The sequence below is a fragment of the Triplophysa rosa genome, linkage group LG8 (genome assembly GCF_024868665.1).
Source record: "Triplophysa rosa linkage group LG8, Trosa_1v2, whole genome shotgun sequence".
Classification (NCBI taxonomy): Eukaryota; Metazoa; Chordata; class Actinopteri; order Cypriniformes; family Nemacheilidae; genus Triplophysa; species Triplophysa rosa.
The window spans coordinates 18,837,143-18,861,343 of record NC_079897.1 but is presented as its reverse complement, the minus strand read 5'-3'; the positions used below and the strand labels follow the sequence as shown (position 1 = coordinate 18,861,343).

The 24,201-nt window shown below is 39.5% G+C and overlaps 2 protein-coding genes across 4 annotated transcripts; both read left to right on the top strand.

Moving 5' to 3' along the window:
* The first annotated feature begins 44 nt into the window (after positions 1 to 44).
* znf384b (zinc finger protein 384 b) lies at positions 45 to 7,928 on the top strand. 3 transcript variants are annotated; one of them, XM_057340871.1, is made up of 11 exons: positions 45 to 153; positions 1,141 to 1,199; positions 1,346 to 1,556; positions 1,664 to 1,753; positions 3,083 to 3,222; positions 3,464 to 3,537; positions 4,063 to 4,287; positions 5,900 to 6,067; positions 6,340 to 6,418; positions 6,555 to 6,713; positions 6,832 to 7,928. In XM_057340871.1, exons 2-11 carry the CDS (start codon positions 1,146 to 1,148, stop codon positions 7,150 to 7,152), a joined length of 1,521 nt encoding a protein of 506 aa, XP_057196854.1. In that variant the 5' UTR covers positions 45 to 153; positions 1,141 to 1,145; the 3' UTR covers positions 7,153 to 7,928. The 3 variants fall into 3 exon arrangements, with proteins under 3 accessions (XP_057196854.1, XP_057196856.1, XP_057196855.1); XM_057340872.1 differs by lacking the exon at positions 45 to 153 and adding an exon at positions 318 to 428; XM_057340873.1 differs by lacking the exon at positions 4,063 to 4,287.
* A 1,272-nt stretch (positions 7,929 to 9,200) lies between these two features.
* Positions 9,201 to 18,754, top strand: gnl1 (guanine nucleotide binding protein-like 1). The gene is made up of 12 exons (XM_057340856.1): positions 9,201 to 9,366; positions 10,152 to 10,299; positions 10,419 to 10,555; positions 10,837 to 10,988; positions 14,898 to 14,969; positions 15,304 to 15,496; positions 15,586 to 15,684; positions 16,030 to 16,212; positions 16,403 to 16,581; positions 16,671 to 16,839; positions 17,075 to 17,215; positions 17,308 to 18,754. Exons 1-12 carry the CDS (start codon positions 9,294 to 9,296, stop codon positions 17,556 to 17,558), a joined length of 1,797 nt encoding a protein of 598 aa, XP_057196839.1. The 5' UTR covers positions 9,201 to 9,293; the 3' UTR covers positions 17,559 to 18,754.
* Positions 18,755 to 24,201: the final 5,447 nt, after the last annotated feature.

The following is a 24,201-nucleotide window of genomic DNA, read 5'->3' as shown; positions in this document are numbered from 1 at the left end:
GCCAACTCCGTGAGAAAAGAAAAAATAGAAAAAAAACACACAAGGAAGGAACAAATTATTTGATTTCTCCAATCGGTTGGTTTAGGAAAAACTTCGCAAATTATCCCGATAGTAGGAAATCCCCGGCGGGCGAAGCAAAAGTCTTAAGAGCTGGTAATCGGTCTTTATTTTTCACTTTAAAGCTTGTTTTGTTGGCTGTTGATGTGAGCTGCTGTCGCCCGATCGCCGACACTCGTGCCGGAAGTCTGTGTGTGAATCCGCCTCGATCCCAACGTCGACGTTTTCTCCCTCACTTGTTCTGTTTTTTTTCTATTTTTTTTCGCCTTTCCTTTTCATTTCATCAGAAGTGATCAACGGAGTGAGTGCCCGGGTCACGTCATGCAGTGGGCTGCAGGTCCGCCTTCGTTATTGAAGATTTGACCCAGCCTGTCAGTAATATTCAATTATTTAAATAGGATATAATTGGATATTTTCTATTAAATATTTGACCGCTTTATTATATGGTCAAACTACCGACTCTGGCTATGAGCAAAGCAAAAGCAGAAAAGCACATTCTCTGCAATAAAATGATATATGACATCCAGCGACAGGAGTTACTGTATGTAACGTTAAGCGCCATAACAATTACCCTACGTTAGTTAATATAAGCCGAATAAATGTTTTCACATTTGGCAGACGCTTTTATCCAAAGCGACTTAAATTGCATTGTACTATACATTTGTTTTTGACTATGTGCAATCCCCTGGGATCGAACCCATGACCTTGGCGTTGCTAGCGTCATGCTCTAACCACTGAGCCACGGGAAAGTTTTCTCCATACATTGTCATAAATCTGGGTCAAATTTGTATATTTTTGCTGTAATTAGTCAAGATATTAGTTAATATATTTCATAATATGTATTATTGACATATAGTGTATTATTAAAATACACTACATGCATTTTAAATACTTTTGTTGTTTTTCTTACTGAATCTGTCATATAATATGCACGGTCATATAATAACATGCACCAGACTTCTCACATCCCACCAACAAGTCTTCCCTTTCCTTAACCTCTTGCCCCATCACTTCAAAAGGTCAAAGGTTGCAATGTGTGCATAGTGTTTTTTTTCTTATCAGAAGTTTTTGTGTGTTGTTCAGGGGTGATGGAAGACTCCCATTTTAATTCCTCATACTTCTGGTCTCCTGTGCAGGGTCAGGTGAGCAAACAGTGACCTACTCAACCACATCTATTATGCAAATACCTTTAAGTTGCCACTTTAGAGCTGCTTATAAAATACATGATCACATGTTAAACCTTTAATTGTTCTCACTGGGATAATCCATTTCTGTGTTTACCTTTTAGATTGAGAATGCTGTATTTCTCAATAAGGTAAAGGAGCAGTTGGGTCAGGATAAAAGCCCCACCTACTCACATGGCCTCGCCCACGACCCAGCGACTGCGGTTGCTGGGGGTGTAAGAACACTAAAACAGGAGCAGATGCAACCATCCCATTCCTCACACAGTATCACGGTAGTGCCGGTACCATCGACCCACACAGGCATCATGACAGCAGGTACTGTATGTGTGAATGGTACAAACTCTCTGGTTCTTAGTTTCTCATTCTTTAACACTGCTAGGACTCTTCTTCAATTTCTTCTTTTACTTTCTCACTCTGTCTAGCGGGTTTGGTCACTTTTGTGTCTCCGGTGTCCTCTGCCCAGTCCCTTATTCCTGGACATCCATCCACCACTATGATAACAGTACAGACAGGTAATGCACGTCTCAATCTACACTGCTTACTGTTATAACATTAGAAAATATGGGATCCTGCCTGTGAAAACTAAGTTAAATCTTGTTTTTTTATAATTCAAGTCATTTATTGCTTTTTTTGGTAAGGTGAGTGGATAAAAGAATACAGCATCACAATAATTTCATCCTATGTAATCTTACCGGAGTGTGATAATATCTGTGAATTATCTTATATTGAGTGAGCTTCCCCCTTGCTTCTTTTATGTATTTGCCACAACCTCCCAGTTTGCTGGACCATTTTTCTGGATCAATTTCTTCATCAATGTCTCTCTGCCAAACGGTCCTTAAATTTCCCAAATCATTACCCCTAAAGGAGTTTACCATTTGATATAAATGTGAAGATTTATGAGATTCTTGTTTTTTTAAAAATATCTTAGGATAGGAGTGTCCTCCATGGGGCCAACTCCAGACAATATACAATTACGTATCTGTAGAAACTTGCAGAAGTTTTCTTTTCCTACTAGGTTGTAACTCTTCGTTAAATTTTTATAAGACCTTAACACACCTTTCTCATACAAATCGCCAATTTTACTTATACCTTGCTGGTGCCAGTACTGCCAATAAATCATTTTTTTACCGATTTGAATTGCCGGATTATGCCATAATGAAGAATATTCTTGCAAATAGTGAGATCATTTGAATATTTTATGTATTCTAACCCAAAGATCTCTAGTATGAATAATAACAGGGTTTGTAGTATTTAAAGTAGACTGAGAGATACGTCAATGGGATTAAAAGGTGCACATATGTTATATTCAACATTCATGCAGTCGTTTCTATCCCTTTCCTGATCCCAATATTTAGCTATTTTTGCAAAAGCAAATGACAAATGATATAATCTAGAATCCGGAAGGCCCAATCCTCCTTTTTCTTTAGGGGCAATCATTTTATTCAGTTTATTTTTTGTTTGTTGGTGATTTTTCAACATACAGTCATCCTACATCATGTAAAGAACAGAGGCAGGGTCACATGTTTTAATGTGGGGTTCAAATGGCCACATAGGAAAATCTTGAATGTATGGGGTTCGTGGGAGGTTTTCTCATGTAACTTTTCACTCTGATTGCTTTGCCGATAATTCAAACTTTAATTCACTTTTAATTCACTTTCTAATGATTTGTGTTACATTAGAACATTGCAATATAGAAGCCTTTAACTTTTCACTGTATGTGTGTCATTTTGTCATAAAGTGTACTAATTTGCTTGAGATGCTGCCAGATATATTTTTATTGCCACATCAATCTTGGCTCACATAATGAAAGTATTTTACCTTGCCTTTCATGACTCCACCAGACAAGAAAAATGAATCGGTGCCCTGCTCACCGGTTGTCATACCGATAACAGGGAAAAGGGGCAGAAAGAAAAAATCCACACTATCGTTGGTTGGCTCGACTTCTGGGGCAGATCCATTGATTTTAGGCCTTGCAGGACAGGTATGCAGAGAAATCCTAAGGTCAGAAGTCAGAAAGCGCTTTGTTACCAAGTATTTTTGCACATGCTAGGAATTTGTTTTTGTGACAGAAGGAGCTTCCAGTACACAGAAACAATAACAGCAGACCATTACAGTTCAATACAATACACAGATAGTATATAAGTAAAAATAGAATATTATACAATTAAAAATGGTCACAGCTGTAAATACAGATGCTTGACTGAGTTCTTTTTTCATCCCAGCATCATTCTGCCAACCTCTACAGTCTCTCTTCAGAACAAGGGCATGTTGGGAAGGAGGGCGGAAAAACATACAGGTAGGGGTTTTTCATGGAGTTCATGGCTCAGTATGCAAACGGTGTGTTTCTTACAATCTAACAGAAAGGCAAAGACAGAATCAGAGATTCCTAAGCAACACCATTTTCATACTGCAGCAACGCATGGCCCTTCCGGTTGACACACACACACTCGCCAGCTTCCAAGGCTTCGCAACAAGTGTGTTTTGTTTATTTGCTGTGCTTGAGTAGAAATTGTGTTGTCCTGCTCAGCAGCATGTGCAACTACGGCTTTCCTCAGCTACACACAAATGTGCTGTCACCTCTTTCTCTCTCTCTCACTTTTTTCCCTTTGCTCGCTCATTTATTGCCCATCTGCACTTGTAATTCTGGCCTTTTCCTCTGGTTTTTTTTTTCATCTCATCTCATTTCAATTATTGCTATTGATGCTTCATGCTTGTAACTTCATACTTTATCCCATTTTACATCTGCACTTTATCTTCTCCCATGTTCTCCTCCTCCTCCTTTCATACCTCCGTCTGTGCGTGTGTGTTTTTCTGTCTGTAGGTGCCGGATTTGTGGTTTGACGTTTTGCAGTAAGTCAGACATGCAGCTGCACTCCAAGTCGCACACGGAGGTGAAAGCTCACCAGTGTCCGCACTGCTCCAAATCCTTCGCTAACACCAGCTACCTGACCCAGCACATCCGCATCCACAGCGGTGCCAAGCCCTACACCTGCTCCTACTGCCAGAAGGCTTTCAGACAGCTCAGTCACTTACAGCAGCACACACGGTACTCTGAAACGCACCTCTAGTGTGTGTTTGTGTGTGGGTGTCTGTGGCAAAGCTGGCGGGTGATGGAGAGTGTATGTGGTGGATTTTTTGCCTAGCGCAGGAGCGTTGCAGTGTATGTGCGCTGGCAGATTTGTGTCAAAGCATTGAGCATGGAAATGACTGAGGAAGCTCAGGGAGGTTTACAGATAGGACATGTGTTCCATCTGCACAATTTTTGTACTTGTACTTAAAGGGATAGTTTAACCAATAGTGAAAAGTTTTTCTTCATTTACTCACCCTTATGTTATTCCAAACCTATATTACTTTCTTTCTTCTGTAGAACATACTATAAAACATAACAAACCACTTAACATTGGCTCCCGTTGTCCTCCATTGTGTGGAAACAAAACCACTGAGACATTTCTCAAAATATCTTCTTTTGTGTTCCACATAAGAGAGTCATATACATGTTTTGACTGACTTGATGGTGAATAAGTAATGACAAGATTTTTATTTTTGGTTGAACTATGTCTATAAGTGTCATAAAGTACTGTTGAAGCCCATTTCAGCGTGTTATTAGTGTTATAGGACTGTACAGTGAGGTAAATGTAGTTCGTCTTGTTAGGAAGTCTGGGCGACAAACGTGCTTTTCGAGACCTCAGCATCCAGTGTTTTGTTTCATTGTGTTCCAAGTAGAAGTGCATGAGTCCAAAAACATGTAATGTTTGTATTCCACCCATGGTTTTGATAAAGTCATGTTGGATACTTTGACACCTCTTCTGCTTGTTGCTATAGCAACACATTCTGCGGATGGTTTGCTTATCTGTAACTTAATGTATAATGGACTGTGTAATTATATACCACAGTGTGTATAATTGCGAAGGTAGTTATAGCTGAGTGTTACGGACGGTGCATCTGAAATAGGTCTTTCGCTGTTATACTGGATGAATAATTGCAGAGAATTCTGAAGATTGTTATGAAAGGTTGTCAGGATTTTCTGACAGAAAGGATGACGTATAATTTAAGATTTAGTCCCTTTGTCTAGTTATGTTTTTGTAATTCATTGCTCTTCTGGCACATTTTTTCTTCCTGCAGAATACTCAAACTTTATCACATGCACGTACACACTCCCCAGTTCACTTGAGAGTTAAGCTAAAATTGCAGCTGTCATTGGATGTGCAGGTTTCTTTGACTCTACATCATTGTCCCATAACTGTACAGAAGCTTTATGTGCTTCTGCTTTCTTGAAATAGAGGTCACATAAAGGTTTTGTCCACTCTTGAACTCAGTTGGACATGGTAATGGGAAGTGCTGCTGCATGGTGCCTGTGTGGATTAAGTGCAAATGTCTTTTGAGAGATTGATCTACCCTTTCCGTGACCTCACTCAAACACATCCGAAACCTTCGATGCATGCCGCTGAATTGTACCACACCATTGCACCACACACTTTTGAGTATTGGCTGTACTCATAGGGGCCACCTAAGAAAGGCCAGAAGAGTGTGTGAAGAGAAAAATCAAGAATATTGTCATGTCTAAGATTTGTGTGGTTTTTATAAATGAATCATGAGTTCTTTTTATAATTAAATCGGCTCATGGGCAACCATGTTTCTCTATTTTTGTCTCCTTACAGAAACCACACAGAAACCAAACCTCATAAGTGTCCTCATTGCACGAAATCATTCGCCAACACAAGTTATCTTGCCCAGCATGTACGAATACACACAGGAGTGAAACCGTACGGCTGTTCCTTCTGCCAGAAGACCTTCAGACAACTCAGTCACTTACAGCAACACCACAGGTAACACACAGGACATGTCTATATAATTCTTTCATGGCATCTTGTTAGACTGTGTTTTTAATCAAACAGATTTTTTCCCCAAATACATTTTTTGTCAATATATCTTCATGTCTTGCAAAATCACATTAACACAAAAAAAGATATTCATAACAAAGTGTCCAAGCTTTTCCACTTTAATTTTACGTTAAAGAGCAGCTAGGACATTGGGGGGTTTTCTTTGGTGAACTGTCTGTAAGTTTTCCGTTGACCTCTTGACATTTGTCGCTGTTCAGGATCCACACCGGAGACAGGCCATACAAATGTACTCACCCAGGCTGTGAGAAGTCTTTCACTCAGCTCTCCAACCTTCAGGTGAGAAGAATCTGTCGTTCTGTCATTTAACTCTTTTGTAAATGCAACTCGGTTAACTGTTTCTTTTACTTGGCTCTGTCATGAGGCCAATTAATTCATAGCTTGTTAAATGTTTATTTCTCTCAATCATTTGCAGTCTCATCGACGTCAGCACAACAAGGACAAACCGTACAAGTGTCACCACTGTAACCGTGGTTATGTAGATGCAGCCAGCCTGGAAGTTCATCTGTCCACTCACACGGTTAAGCATGCTAAACTCTACTCCTGTGGTCTATGCAATCGCACTTATACCTCGGTACAGCCATTTTCACCCAATCTCACACTTTATTAAAAAACAACAGCATTGCTAATATACTGTTTATCTTAAAATAATCTTTACTGTATGTGTATCTATCTTTGTCTTCCGTGTATAGGAGACGTATTTGATGAAACACTTGCACAAACACGCCCCCGATCTGGTTCAATCTCCGCTTGGGTCGACCCAACCAAGTCACAGCCCTGGACACGCTGGTGGAGGAGATTCAGACGAAGACAAGCAAAGCCAAGCTGAAAGGAGCGACAGCTTTAGCCTGACGACTGGTGTGCCATGCGTGTTTGACCTCAACCCATACAAATTGGTGACTTCTTCAGATGTGCAGTATAAAACTGTCAGTGTGTCTGATATCTTGCCTCACAAAGACCTCTGCATCACTGTGGAGGCGTCGGCTATACAGGTGGAACACCTGAACTCATGAGAAATCCCATGGAGCGAGGGATGAAACTTTGGAGATTTAAAAAACTATCAAAAAGCTGTGGATGTGAACATATTTCCTTTTTACTCAATGCCTTCCTAATTGTATGAAGATGCAAATTATGGATGGGGACTTCAATGGAAGTGAAGAAATCGCTAAGGACAAAGACTTTTTTTTTCTTGCCTAGAATTTTTCAAACATTTATTTACTGTAATCCTAATCTTCCTCGCAAAAGCTTCCTTTAAGACTGTGGCTGCTTCATTGGATACACAGGTCATATCTTAAGTCGGTATCCAGGCTTTGGTTTATTCTGTTTGTTTGGTCATCTGTAGATGTTTGTACGATCGCTGCACCATCAACATTATTGTTACTAAAAACGAGAATGAAAATATTTAGTGTCTGACTTGCACATTATAGATGGAATTGTTGGATTTTTTTATATTAAAAGGGAATTTGCAGGCATTTGTGTAAAACAGAAAAATATGTGTATATGATTGTCAAGTGTATTGTCTGTGTGTGAGTAAACATATCAAGGAATAGGACAAAAATATTTGTGTCAACTAAACTGGTTGCAAATATGAATCAGATGGTTTCTGCTTAATAGGTTACTGTTTACTATTCACATCCACAGATGACATGCAATGCTCTGCTATTACTTTGTTATTAGTATATTATCAAAGTAACAACTGTGAAAATACACCCAAACTTCTAAACAAAACAGCTTGGTGTGAAATAATCCTTTTGAAACAAAATATTAAAAATAAAAAGTATGATTTTGTTGTGCCTGTGGCTGTCCGACTTGGTCTTCTTAAACGTACATACATGTACATCAACAGCTTATACTTTGTCGGCCATCCAAGTAATACAATATGGAAAATAGAGTGAATTATTTTGTGTGAATGAAATACTTTGCATCCAGACCTAGGCAACTTTGCAACAGTAGTTTTCCAAAAATTACTAATTTATGTCCAATATTCTGACCCACACAACATGGTTTTTAGACATGTGACCCCCCCCACCCGGACTCTTCCAACACAGGCAACCCCAATATAAAGTTTATTTTTAAGGTAGAATTTGTCAACCACTTTCATTGAGAACTTTAAAGTGATGTTCACCCAAAAATGAAAATGATGTCATCATTTACTCATAAACTTTGTTGTTGCTGTTAACTTTTGACACGTTCGTGAATGTACACCGGTCTGTTACTGCAGGGACATTTCCACACCTCTAAACATGACGTGGCACAAAACAAAATGTGACTGGTTGCTTTACCTATCAGTCATATGGCCTCTTGGGCCGGCCTTGACCAAAGAAAGCGGCCAAAGTTCCCAGGCCTTCAGTATGAAGGTGAAAATTTTGCTGTCAGATACCGTCCCCCCTGTGTTCCATGAGATAGAAAGTTCACACTTGTCAGATTTACACTACTGACTCTCAAAACTACAAGAAGTAGGTTCTCAGAGTTTCAGCTTTAAAGCACAACATTTTTCAATCAAAGCAGTTGAACCTTATCTGACAACTAAGAATGTTGCTGTCAGATTAGGTTCCCCAGTGTTCAGTGAGAAAAGAAAGAAGGCAGGCCTCAAACCAGCGAACTCACCATTACAAAGGCTTAGAGAAATTGTGGTTTCTGAAATTAAAAAAAAAAACAAGAATAGGCGTAATCATAATTTTTTAATCAATGTTAAGTCATTTATGTTGCTTTGTGTTTATTTGATGACAATTTTATTTTGCCATTTTGGTCGTAACTTCTGAACTTCTAGTGGACTAAAACACGCTTTGTTCATAAAAAGCTTTATTTTTCGTTTTGGTTTTATTGTTTGTTCATTTGATACATTTGAACAAATTTTGATGAAAACAAAAAAACTTTAAAGTACGACGAAAATGTAATAATCAATAGTTTTTTAATTGAAATTGAACATAGAAAATATAGAAAATAAACCACATCATGCCAACATACAATTAGCTTTCAAATAATATTCAGTTGTTTTTTTTCAGTACTGTACTTCCTGCCATCCTCATTAAACTTGCTGCGTAAGCTCCGCCCACTGAGAGTAGCGGAGAAACTTCACGAGTGTAAATATTGAGCGAGCAGTGTTGGACTCGCCCTTGTGATTTTCTTTTTTTTTCTTTGGACTTATGAGAACATGCCACGCAAAAAGCCTTTCAGTAACAAACAGAAGAAAAAGCAGCTGCAGGTGAAACGCGAGAAGAAGAGAGGTTTGTGATTGTTGGTGTTATGTTAGCCTAACGTTAGCTGAGCTGAGTTAGCGCTCGACGCGTTGGACATGTCTCGTGTTTTTATTTAGCTAACGTTACGTGACTCACTTTCTTTTACATATTTGTTGTGTGATAACGTAACTGTACTGTTAACCCGATATGAACTGTCACACATTTAGCTAACGTGACGTATGCTGCTTATAACGTAAGTTATTGTACATGTGTGAAGCCAAATTTCACATACAGCTGACAGTGCGACTTGTCATTTGAGGGAAAAAACAAGCATGGACACATGCATGCATGGTATTTATGTGTGTTGACTGTCATGTAAACAGCTTTGTTTCTAACAGGTTGAACGTAAAACATTCGCGCAGTTATTTTGATAAATAGATTTGGTTGGTTGGTTTAAGTGAGATAATGCTGAACTAAATGACTGAAAACCTAGCTGTTTTTGCAGCTCGTGTTGTGCTGAAGCTGGCGCTTGTGTTATGCGGTATTTAAGTGCGCAGACTCAGCGTGAAGTTACTTAACACAACAACAAAGGGATCAATACGCAGTAAGGCAGACTGAATTAAATGTTGAAAGGGGGTCTAAATACAGTAAAACCACTAAGCCCTAAAATTATATTGTGATCATTGTAAAAATGATCTTGTAAAATTAAATGAAAGAAAAAACATCTAGGCCTTCTACTAGGAATATTAAGTGTAATATTTTTCATATTTGATATATATTTAATATATGTTCAATAAACATTCTTTGAATCTTCTATGTGCATGTGTCTGCAGGAGAACCGGGCTCAAGTCACAGCAGCAGAAATGCCAGTGTGGAGAGATGCAGAGACAGGCAGTCAGACACATCAGACAGCGAGACGACAGACATCAAGAGGATTAACCACCAGCCTGGCACCAGCGATGGGCAATATGACCCCAACAGGTGAGTCGGGGCGGGTGAAAACGTCAGTTTAGAGTTGTCCTGTTAATTGAACATGAATCATTTTTTTCTGGCAGGCATGTGTCTTCCTGTTTGTTAACATTATAATGGGCTGTTTTTAGATATCATTTGCATTTTGAGAAGGAGAGCAAAGAGGAGGTGGAGAGGAGGAAGAAAATAGCAATGCAGAAAATCATAAAGCCCGTGCCAGAGAGCGAACTAGAGATTGATATAAACCACATCTACCCAGAGGACAAAGGTATTTGGGGAGCTGGGCATGCATTGTAATTGCACAATGTTAAAGTAATACTTGTATGTATATGTTAAATTTGAGGAAAATAATTTTACAGAAGTAATTAGTCAGGATATTACTTTTTGTCAGAAAATATAAAAGTCCTTAAAAAGCCCTCTACCGAGAAACCTAGTTAAACTACTAGCTTCACTGTGTGTGACAAGACTACCGCTTAAGTCACATGTTCTTGCTTTCGTAGACATTTTAATCAACTTTTTTTATTTAACTCTCATTGTTTTTAACCACAGGCCTCAATTTCCCACGACGGCCCTCATGGCATTATGATATGCAAAGAGAGGCGCTGCTGCGGAAAGAGGAGAAATCATTTCAGGAGTATCTGCAGGCTCTTTACTCCAAGAACCCCCCTGGTACCCTCAGCCACTTTGAGCACAATCTGGAGGTGAGGCATGTTCCGTTAGAGAAGACAGAGCTGATGTACTTTCGGACAAAATAATCATCATCACAGCTGAAATTTGATTTTTGAGCATCTGTTTGGCCACAAATTCTTCATATAGCCCTTTCTCTTCTCAAAACTGTTACACTTGATCATGTTGCCTTGTTTACATCTAAAACAGCAGGAAAAAGGAGCAGCGCTGTAGTAAGTTATTATTCAGCTTAATAAAAGTAGGGTTTTTAACTTTATCAGCCCCCAGACACAGCTGAAAAGAATTAGTAAAAAAGCTAAAAGGTTGACATTTTTTAACCAAAAAAAACAAAACTACAGACCTGCAATATTTCAGTCAAAGAAAAAAATATTCTTTTGCTTTAGTGAGCCAAACATGAAGGCTTATCTGAAAGAATGTGAAGGATTAAGAATGTCTCATTCAGAGAGCCTGTATAGTACTCTTGCAAATAACAACTAAACATGCCTTTAAAGGTGTCCTGAACTGAGCTTGTTTTATATACTGTTGTATGAGGTCTACTTATGACGTTCGCGTGGTTTTTGCATTCGAAAAAATCAAAATCAATAAGTAATATAGGCTGTTTTCTACCCTGGTTTTGAAGCCGTCTCGTCAAACGCTCTGTTTAAATGGGCGTGCCTGCATTGAAGACTTGGAAGTAAACGCCCACTGCTATGATTGGATAGCAGTTTGTGTAGTAAACTTAGTTGGAGCCTTCTGTGAATTTGGTTAGACACGTAACGTTAGGTTACACATTATCAGGACATATCAAGCGAGCTCTAACAAAGCAACAGTGACGCATAGTACAAATATGTTTTACTCACGTAAGATTGCTGCGCCATTCCTGTCTGATTCAATATTGACTGCACAGCACTGCTTTTTAATTTTAGTCTCTCCGCAAATCCAGCGCCTTGTTCACAAAGGAATCCATGGTGAAATGACGCGAACAAATGCTCAATGTTTCACCCATGTGAGCAGGAACGTACTTAAAAGTAAACTTCAACCACACATTCCTAATATCAGAATCCAAAGGAAGAGACTGTGTTCTTCCACAACCAGGCGCTGCACAATATTGCATGTTTGTTGCTTGGTCGCTCTAAATAAAAATAATAGTGAAACAAGTCCTCACTTTTGCACATATGACACGGGGCTAGCCGCTCTCGAGAGCCCTTCGCTAAAGTGACAGGGTTGCCAGATCTTCACAGAAAAATAAGCAAATAAAGACGAGACAAAAACAAACCTTAAAATGCGAATTGTTTATATATTTTATAAGACCAAAAATTCTTAAAATGTGCAACAGACCATTTATTAAGACCTAAGTGCCGATTTTTGATCTAAGACCAAACGACAAGCATAAAAGCGCTTATTAATAACAAACACGGCAACACAGCAAAAGAGCGCTGTGTGATGGAGCCTTCCGAGCATAAACACAACACAGCAGTTTAGTTTAAACTGACGGACAAAACAAATCTTTAGACGAAAAATATGTCGCTATGGTTACCAGTTTGTCGATCATCACAAATGCGGGAGTGTGTACTATGTGTGGCTAAAGTCATTCGCGAACCAGTGGGCGGGGCTAGAGAAGTAGTCCTTGATATTTTTCTGTGGAGGCGGTTTTCAACCTGTCATAGATAGGTGCATTCCAGGACCTGCCGTTCGCTGAGCCTGGTGTCAATAACAGTTGTAATTTCAGTAACAAGGGCGTTTTCAGTTCTGACACTTACAGGATGTTCGCTTGAATACGATTCCCTCTTATACAACAAAATCTCGGGTTAAAATTGTGGTTTTAATTCATGGCTCCTTTAAAACCTTTAATTTTTTTGCTTCCTTTGTGATTGACTTCATGGCCCCTCTCTCTCTCTCTCTCTCTCTCTCTCTTTCTCTCAAGATACATTGCCAAAGCACAGGGAAATTAAATATAAACATTCTGCACAAATCCAGATTAAGATAAAAAATAAAATAAAAGTATATAAGTATCTATATATACACTATATACACTCACCTAAAGGATTATTAGGAACACCATACTAATACGGTGTTTGACCCCCTTTCGCCTTCAGAACTGCCTTAATTCTACGTGGCATTGATTCAACAAGGTGCTGAAAGCATTCTTTAGAAATGTTGGCCCATATTGATAGGATAGCATCTTGCAGTTGATGGAGATTTGTGGGATGCACATCCAGGGCACGAAGCTCCCGTTCCACCACATCCCAAAGATGTTCTATCGGGTTGAGATCTGGTGACTGTGGGGGCCATTCTAGTACAGTGAACTCATTGTCATGTTCAAGAAACCAATTTGAAATGATTCGAGCTTTGTGACATGGTGCATTATCCTGCTGGAAGTAGCCATTAGAGGATGGGTACATGGTGGTCATAAAGGGATGGACATGGTCAGAAACAATGCTCAGGTAGGCCGTGGCATTTAAACGATGCCCAATTGGCACTAAGGGGCCTAAAGTGTGCCAAGAAAACATCCCCCACACCATTACACCACCACCACCAGCCTGCACAGTGGTAACAAGGCATGATGGATCCATGTTCTCATTCTGTTTACGCCAAATTCTGACTCTACCATTTGAATGTCTCAACAGAAATCGAGACTCATCAGACCAGGCAACATTTTTCCAGTCTTCAACTGTCCAATTTTGGTGAGCTCGTGCAAATTGTAGCCTCTTTTTCCTATTTGTAGTGGAGATGAGTGGTACCCGGTGGGGTCTTCTGCTGTTGTAGCCCATCTGCCTCAAGGTTGTGCGTGTTGTGGCTTCACAAATGCTTTGCTGCATACCTCGGTTGTAACGAGTGGTTATTTCAGTCAAAGTTGCTCTTCTATCAGCTTGAATCAGTCGGCCCATTCTCCTCTGACCTCTAGCATCAACAAGGCATTTTCGCCCACAGGACTGCCGCATACTGGATGTTTTTCCCTTTTCACACCATTCTTTGTAAACCCTAGAAATGGTTGTGCGTGAAAATCCCAGTAACTGAGCAGATTGTGAAATACTCAGACCGGCCCGTCTGGCACCAACAACCATGCCACGCTCAAAATTGCTTAAATCACCTTTCTTTCCCATTCTGACATTCAGTTTGGAGTTCAGGAGATTGTCTTGACCAGGACCACACCCCTAAATGCATTGAAGCAACTGCCATGTGATTGGTTGATTAGATAATTGCATTAATGAGAAATTGAACAGGTGTTCCTAATAATCCTTTAGGTGAGTGTATACTATTATATAAACAGAATAAGAGCAAAGTATTGATTCAAGTTCTCAGTGAGAGTGACAGGATCCTGTCATATAGTGTCAGTTTGTGTGTGTTGTACAGTGTTTTGTTCTGTTATGCTGGCTGGACTTGACATATCTTGCAGCTAGGTTTGATCTTATTGAGTTTTCTCCCAGTATGTATGAAATCTTGTCCTTTTGTTGAAACTGGTTTGTAAACTGGGGGAAGAATGTTTCTCTGATGTGTGTATAGTTTGGACATGAGGTTAAAAAGTGCAGCTCTGTTTCCACTTGATTCTATGTGCAGTGTGGACACAGTCGCTCTTCTCTTGGTGTCCATGTCTGTCTGTCTGCCCATCTCTACAGTGAGCTTGTGATCACTGTGCCTGTACATGCTCAAGACTTCTCTTAGTTTAGGGTCTGATACGCTTTTGATGTATTCTGCAACTTTATATTCTCTGTTTAATGACAGATAGCATTCCAATTTACTTTGCTGAGCTGTTGCTTCTGTCCATTGTATGAGATATTTTTCCTTTTGTGTTTTTATAATTTGGTTTTATAATCTCTCTCTCTCTCTCTCTCTCTCTCTCTCTCTCTTTCTCTCTCTTCTCTCTCTCTCTCTCTCTCTCTCTCTCTCTCTCTCTCTCTCTCTCTCTCTCTCTCTCTCTCTCTCTCTCTCTCTCTCTCTCTCAGACATGGAGGCAGCTGTGGAGAGTAATGGAGATGTCTGATGTCATTCTGCTCATAGTGGACATCAGACACCCAGTGAGTGTGACTGTAGTGACTGTAACGTCTGTTAAAACTTTTAGCAGCCTTCAAAAGAGCATCAAAATTGTATAGCTATTACAGTAAACAGGAGAAGTCTCAAATTGTACAAACTGAAGTGAACATCCCTTAAACTACCACTAGGTGGGGACAGAGATTGTATCTAATATGTAGTTACGACAAATGATAAAGGTTCAGATTTGTATGTGTTAAAAATGGTGGAGGTGTAGTATGGGTTCAGGAGTCATATACATGTTTTTATTATTAATGGTGAGTAACAAGGGCTTGCATTACTGACATTCAGTATGTTCAAACATTATCTCTCATTCTGTAGGTACTACATTTTTCTCCTGCTCTGTATCACTACTTCACAGACGAGTTAAAGAAACGCATGATTCTAGTTCTCAATAAAGTGGACTTGTGTCCTGCCCCTCTAGTGTTGGCATGGAAACACTACCTGACCAAACAGTTTCCCCAACTGCACTGTATCTGCTTTACCTCACACCCAGGACAACCCTACAGCACCGGTGAGGGAGTCTGTTCATTATCGGGTGTTTTCTGTAACGTGGTTGGATTCTGTTTGTTTCTTAGTCATTCTTTGTTGTAATCTGTGTAGTTCTACAGAAGAAGAGAATGAGAAAGAATGCTGGATGGAGTCAGGCAGGAGGACCAATCCACATCATGAGGGCATGTCAGGAGATCACAGCAGGAAGAGGTGACCTGCAACCTCCTCCAAAAAGCTTTCCTCAAAATGATTACCTTGCACTAAATGAACATGCAGTACAGAATACAATCTCTGCGTGAAAGTGCGTCATGGTTTTATGCACTTTTTCAATCAAAAAAAGAAGTGTGGCATGTTTGACACTTTTTCCTATGTAGCAGATGGGGAGGATGTGAAAGGTGCTTTTGAAACATAGTTTCCCTTAACTGGACAATGGCAAAATATTTCATGTAGTCTCAATTCAATTTATCTGAGATGATACAATCTATATAATACTCTGTATATGGCAGAGTAAAAGTGCATAGTGAGTAACTAAGGAGTGATGATTGTTGTTTTCAGTGGATTTAAGTAGCTGGGAGAAGAAGATCCAGAAAGATGCTGTTGCCATGGGAACTGAGGGGGATCACACTGTGGATGGGTTGGAATCTGTGTTGGTGGAGCATCATAGTGACGTTGCCATGGAAATGAACAGCCCTACGCAAGAACTTTATAAAGATGGGGTTCTCACATTAGGCTGCATAGGTAAAACTGCATTTGGCAGACACTTATAAACAGCCCCTTACAATCACGCTATACACAGGTTTTGTGAGATTCCTTTAGTTTGCTGTTATTTGCTGTTCTGTGTAATGCATGACAGAATGTGTCAATATATTAAGGGAATTATCTCCCTAATGTGCAGGACTAAAAATAACTTTTTTAATTTTTCATAAAGGTTTCCCTAATGTAGGCAAATCCTCAGTGCTGAACAGTCTGGTTGGACGGAAGGTCGTGAGCGTATCTCGGACCCCCGGTCACACTAAATATTTTCAAACTTACTACCTCACCTCTACTGTTAAACTATGTGACTGTCCTGGGCTTATTTTCCCCTCCCAAGTGGACAAGCAACTACAGGTAAAAACGGCACATGATGAATGATACCTCATTATTCATGGGAGTTAAATAACTCGGGTGTGAATGTGTGTATAATTTTCCCAAATCAGATCCTGTCTGGTATATATCCAGTGTCCCAGCTGCAGGAGCCTTATAGTACTGTAGGATACCTGTGTGAAAGGATCAACTGCCTCTCCGTATTGAAACTGACACATCCTGACCCGAGCCCACAGCACAACCCTGATACACAGGACTGGACCGCATGGGACATATGTGAAGGTTTACTAGTCTGGCATTATTCGTTTTAGCTTTACTCTTGAACTGTCAGCACAGTAAATTCTCCGAGAAATTGTTTTTAAATTCATCATCTTTAAAATGTCACTGATACATTTATTAAATGTACTCAAAACTTTTACTATCGGACTTTAAATTTGTCTATTTCTTATTAAAGGAACATGACTTCATTTTTATTCAGTGTTGTGTGCACATGTATTCAAAAGTGTTGATTTCACAGCATGGGCTCAGAGGAGAGGGTATAAGACTGCTAAGGCGGCCCGTAATGATGTCTATCGAGCAGCCAACAGTCTCCTGCGGTTAGCCAACGATGGGCGACTCTGTCTCTGCATGCGGCCACCAGGATATTCTCAAAGCAAAGGTCAGGAGTCAAGTCACCACTGATTGTTTTAGGCCACCACTCTTCATTCTGATACGCGGCCAGGATTTGATGTGTAATTTCCTTTTCTTCAGATGAATGGGAATCCCACCCAGACTTGGCTGAGATCATCGCTCTGCAAGGAAGAAAGGATGAAGAGGAGGAGTGCAGGGAGAGGGAGGACGAGGACGGTGAGTCCAGCTCAGAGCTGGAGGAAGAGAATGATCGAGACGCTGATGACGATGAGGACGCTGATGGAGATGATGAAGATGATACTGTAAAAGCAGACAGGAGGGGTCTCACTCTCAATATGTTCAGTGTGCTGGGTGAGAACGAATGCGAGTGAGGGACGAGTTCTGTTTTACTCTCTCATTCCATTTACGCACATTCCTGTTCCCTTCATTTATAATCTCAATCTATTACCCTGTAATCTCTTTATGACCATCTCATTTCAATTTGCAGTGTCAATCAAGTGACTTTATGATGTTCATTTAAACACAGCATTTATTTTTTATTTGACACTCCTTGCTAACTTCTTCAGCCCATCTTATAAACACACGACACATCTCTCTTCTTTACATAAATGTGCCTTGTTTGTGCTGTAATATAAAGCAGATTTTGTGTTGTGTTTCAACATTTCTTGTGTCTTGTTTTTCAACATGCTTTCATTTATTATCATCAGAACGTTATAATGCTTCGACACATTTTCACTTCTGCATGCGGTCTGTTTTCCTTTCTGAGAGGGCACCCATTCAACCCGTGATTGTACAATCAGTGAAGTTAACCAAGCATTGAATATAACAATCAATGATTTATTCGTAATCTCAGCTGTGATGCCAAAGGTCAGGTGAGGTCAAAAGTAATAGGAAGGGTTTGACTGAGTTTCAATAAGAAGGCATTGCCCATGCAAAATGAATTTTAACCTCATTCTCAGCACAGCAAACTTCTGCATGCAGGGCAGAACTAGCTCTGTTGATCTCAGAGAGAGAGAGTTATTTAGATAAATAGAATTTATGGAAACTCAAAGCACTTTCTAAGCAGGAGGTGAACAAAAAAAACTTTATTTTTTGAGCAGATTTATTTATAATGAAGTGAGGGTTTTGTTTGGACTTGCAGTGGGAGTGAATTTGTGCCACAAAATGTTTTAGACTATGCAACGTTTAAAAAGTTATCTGAAGACCTGATACATTTGTTCCAGTTTCGACACAGTTGACATTGTATAACACATTTCACATACACTAACATTGATGTGATATGGGGGACATGCATGTCCTTGGACTGAAGGTGTACCGGAAAGAATGAAATTGAAGGACTGGAGTTTGAAGATAGTTTATGCACTTTTACTGTAGGACTCAAGGGTGCTGGTGTTCTGCTATTCAGCCTCCAGTCCTACATGGCCCTGTGGAGGGATTTCACGTGGGCGTGTTTCTGTTTGTGTGGGTGTGAATCATCCTTTCTTTTTTGAGAAGTTATTAAACATGACAGAAGCCCTCTGCAATAAAAATGAACTCTGATGAACCCCTGGCGTTTGCTATTGTTATTTTGGCACAAAAGGAAATGGCTACTAAGGTCAGCACAATATAATGACACTGTAATGGAATTAGTGTAATGTAGGCAAAACAAAAAGTAAGCTTATGTGTGAATTCATGAAAGCATTTTTAAAGGAATTAAAAAACACCAGCATAAACAGTATAATACATAAACAACTAAGACTATCGATAGACACATTGGCAAGAAAGAGGTGGATACGATTTGTTTGTGTTTTTTTGTTTGTGTTATTGCATCCTTACTTTTATATTTGTTAATAGTTTTACTATTAATAGCCAACAGACTTGGGACTTTGCATTAGATCAACTATTGTGATTCGTAATGGACCTTTTTCACAAGACTGATGATGTGTTCAACGGTCATCAGCATCGTAAATCCGCCAAAGTTTTAAATGTATGTACGTTTATAACCCTGTACTTTGTATTATATTACCTTTGCATCAAATTACAAAAAATAGTTAACTAATGCGATGGTGTTGCTTATACAGCGTCCATGGAAGTCACGGGAAATTTGACATCATTCTCTCTTTTTACTGACGTTATCAGATGCTCTGTTTTTTTTTTCCATTTTGTTGGAAGTAGTGAAAACACTATCATTGAGTTTTTCTTTTGTGATTTGAGCAAATGAGAATGCAAAAAAATATATTTGTGGTATTCACTGCTATAGAAGTTTACCCAACTATGACGTCTTCTGATGCTGAGAAACCCGGAAACGTGAAAAAGGTCTATTGTTCATCAGTTGAAGCTTTAAAGAGACAATGAAGCATTTCAATTAAAAACAGATTAAATTGATGTAAAACCATATGGATTACATTATAATCCATTTCTAATTAAACTGGGGAAACTATTAAACAGATTTGTGGTTCAGGGTGGGAGCGACATGAATCACACTTTGCTCTTAATAACCAACACATATAATCGTCATCCGCTGTAAATCAGACAAACAACTCACTAATTTGCTGGAGTTTGTGTGAAACTATTTGCCTGATTATAACCGCTGACAATTTCCATGCAACTCTCATATTTCACTCAACTGTGAGCTCATAAATTATCCAAATTAAATTCTTTTGTCCCCAACAGCAGTCATTGGTCATGCTAGTTCTGCACATATGTGTTACATTAGTGTGAAGCAGCATGCTAATCACATGACGTACATAACCAGTCTGCAACACTCTTTATACCAGAAAACAGCTCATTTAGTCCTAAAGAACCAGTCTGGCTTTACCAATGTAGTGAATGAAGAACCGAATTGAGTCTTATTATCTGCGTCTGAGACAGAGTCTGGTTTCTTATCTCTCTCACCGTAACGATAAACACACCACAGGTCACATAGAGGATTATATAGAAATCCAGACCTGTATCTCCAATCTGATCTTGTTTGACATTTTAGCTGGTAGACTCAAACCGAAGGCAAGATGAAGTGACTCACATTTAGACAAGCAGTAATATGATGGGGTTACTTCATCAGTTGAGGCTCCTGGTTGATTAAATATCTCTTACAGAAAAATAAAGCTTTGTGATTGTGAAGAATGGATGAGTTTGTTTTAAAAGGAAGGGCACAGTTGGCATTTTGTATACTTGACTTTGCACAATCTGTATCACCTTAGGAATGCAGAAGGAACTCAGCGGGTAATAACACTGACACAGAAGATCTTAGGAATGTCACTATCGTCTAACAGCTTCACAATATTTATGATTCCAGTGATCTTTAACTACATGAATAATTGTTTTTATGGATGCGGTGGGGGCCTAAAGTCACTTTAGTCTTGTTTCTATCTGAAAAATGTAAAAAAGGGTATTCATCTTAGATTTTTCTGATTTAATTATAACAATTTAAAGGGACCGTTCACCCCCCCTAAAAAAATTTGGTCATTATTTACTCACCCTCAAGTTTTTCCAATCTGTATAAATGTCTTTGTTCTGATGAACACAGAGAAAGATATTTGGAAGAAACAGTTATTGGCCACCATTAGGAATAATTACAATGGCATTCAAAAGTGCCCCAGAACTTTTATGTTCATCAGAACAAATAAATGTATGCAGATTTGGAACAACTTGAGGGTGAGTAAATGTAGACAGAATTTTTATTTTTGGGTGAACTTTCCTTTACATTCACAAAAAAAATTGAATTTCTTAGTATTTGGTATGTTGTCATGTTGATGTTGATATAGATTTCTAGTGTTTATTGCATATTTGTAGAGGGTTTTTTCCTCAATTTATTTCAGGAAACCCAATGCATCAGGAATCCTTCCACACATACACACACACACACACTTCAATGTAATTTATGACTGGGCAGTTGTCTGTAGTCTGCTTCCGAGTTGAGTGCTGGGGTGGCAATAGAATGTATTAGGTGACCAGTTTTCTGCCTGAATCTAAACTGTGTTTTCAGTAGTGCAACAATACTGGCACACAACAGAAATTACATTATATATTATCATTAAACAGCATTGCATTTACATTTAGGCATTTAGCAGATATATCTCAAGGAGGGAACAATAACACAAGAAGTGCAATCACAGTTACCAGGATTCACAAAGTGCCAGGCTGTACCTGTAGGGAGAGAGGAGGATATATAGTACCACCAGAAGACATAGGCCACAAAGATTGTTCATATAGGTTACATCACAGAGATCTTATACAGATAACGTCTGCTGCACAGTTTGTAATGTGTATATGTATAGCTGTAACTGTGGTATGAATTGGGTTTTTTTGTGTGTGTGTGTGAGCGTTTGCGTGTGTGTGTGCATGTGTGTTTTGGTGGGTGGTGTGACTGTTCGCCCACCATGTTTGTTGGAGTGTATGTGTCAATAGATATTTTTAGCTTGGGCTCTCACTGCATTGCAATGACACTCATTCCCAAAATCCCAGCACCCCCACTCCACTCACTCTCACTGTGGATAAAGCAGGAAGAGACACGGTGTGAGAGAGAGACAGCAGTGCGGTAATGCTGTTACACAGACAGTCTATGCAGAATTAGACCCTCACTGCTCTGTATCCATGGAGAGAGTTTGCAGATAGGACCTTTGATGGGCTGTTGAAATGCACATACCTGCAACTCAACCACTATTATCACCAGCCACTACACAGACAGAGAATAACAGTAATTTGCACAGAATGAAGTTCTGGAAAGGAAGGGAGGGGAAGTGGGAGTGAATGAGGCAGGCAGATGTAAAGAAAGAACCTATAATTAGAAGAGACAATGAGGCTTTAACAAGAGAACTAGTGAATTAGGCCATAGACTTCCCAAAACCACTGCTGTAGGGATGTCACAAAAGATTAACACGTATATTCACGGTTAGAAAAGAAAGGTGGTGGAAGAGAGGGAGTGCAACAGTTGTTAGTCTCTCCCTTTTTATTATTCCTCTTTTTATGGGTTATGGTTTTAGATGAGGAAATGGGATGACCAGAGGAGTGTGGGGGTGGGACATTAAATGCTCTGCATAGTCCTTGTGATGCATGTTAAACCAGACAGAGAAACACCTAACCTAACCATATGACAGAGAGAGAAAGACACAAATGTGCTAAAGAAGCTCTGCTAAAGAAAACCATGGTCACACTTGTGCATCTGTTGGAATCTGCCAGAGAGATTTCCCTTGGAAACAAGATGGACATCAACAATCTAAAAATTGTATTATAATTACAAGATTACAAAAATATTGAAATTTATTACAGTATATATTGCTATATAGTTAAAGAGGGGGTCAGAGTATCACATTGAAGCGTCGCTTCCAGGCAGTCCGGGTCTGCATCACTGCTCTCTTCTTCTGACTAAAATAATGGTTTTTACTTCCTAATACCCAAAAAAGAGATCAGAGAACTGACACCCTTTCTGACCCCCACCCAGACACCCGCTTGCGGCTGCAACCTGACCCTGTAACCTTTGACACCTTCACCTCTCTCAAAGTTTCTACAGAGTAACCTAAAATGGTTAGTATAATCAAATGTGCAATAATATCTCTACAAAATGATCATATTCAGCACCTAATGAACTGTCTGTATAAACCTCACCTTGATGTGAACTCTCAAACCACCTTTACAGTTACTATTTATAGCATACAAGTTGTCATGCACACAGAATAATGAGAATATTTGGTTTATGTAAGCATGCACCTGACTGACATCTTTGACCATTGCGATTTTAGTCGAGTAAAGTCTTTCCGTTTCATTATTTTGCTTTTATGGATGTTATAAAACCTGGGGGAATCTCTCTCTGTCCTTGTCATTGTCTGTCAACTTCACACAGACACACACACACACAGTCAAAAGTCTCAAATTCCTTTGAACCTCAGACACCAAATGTGACTGATCTCATTTCGCAAAACAACTCCCTCTCTCTCTGTCTCTCTCGCTCACACTGCTTTCCTGTATCATCCCTGTCATTTTCCTCTCTTATGACTCTTTAGAGAAGCTCTCAACCCTGGACTTCTGAGATGGCCGACCATATTGAAAGAGGACACCGCAGAGGGCAGAACAGAGACTATCCTGGCATTCTTCAAGTGTGTGTGTGTGTGAGAGAGAGAGGTGAGGTGGGGGAGGATTTATGTGTGTGACATTGAGAGCTCGTTGGTCGAGGGACTGCGAGAGATGCAGAATGAGGGATTGAGAGAGATGGATAGATTATGTGCTCTATATGGGAATGAGTGGAATGCTACTTTCTGTCGCTTCCCCACATTCTGCAGGCCCGACATTGTGAGAGTGAACAGCTGTGTGTGTGTGTGGGGGGGGGGGTTACGTGCTAATGTGTTGTTTTCTGCTTCCTGTTTCTCCATTGCGAATCAGCATTTAATTACATAAATCTGCATACATTTATAAATGAATTAAAATGTGATTCTCCAGGGCTAAAACTGTGATTGACTTAAACTCGCTAGTGCTGCCTGCCATTTTTCTTGATTACAACCTGCTTTATTACACAAATGAATGTGTTATATATGCACATACATTATTACAAGACATTTTGGAGACAGAGATTATGTCTGTAGTTCAATTACGCCATTTTGGGGGATGAAAAACAACAGCATTTCAATAGCAGTTGGCAAAACAGCAAATGCGATGGATTGTGCAGAAGCGGCAGTTTGGGAAACGTGTCCAAAAGTGGTTGTTAGTAATGTTATATCTTATTTATCCATCCGACCATCCCTCACAGTACACTTCACACATAATTAGGTCTGGTTTATATTATTATATTTTATATACTGTATATTAGAGAGAGAGAGAGCGAGAGAGAGAGAGAGAGAGAGAGAGAGAGAGAGAGAGAGAGAGAGAGAGAGAAGAAATAAAAGTGGGACTTCAGCTGTGGAAGAGATCTGTTTAAAAACAGTCATTTGCAATAAGCGTAACAGAGGGCGTTATCTTCAGGAAGAGAAGGAAAGAAAGAGACAGTGGGGAGTGGGACAAAGCAAGAAGTGAAAACAAATGAAACGATGTGCAAAGGTCATTGCA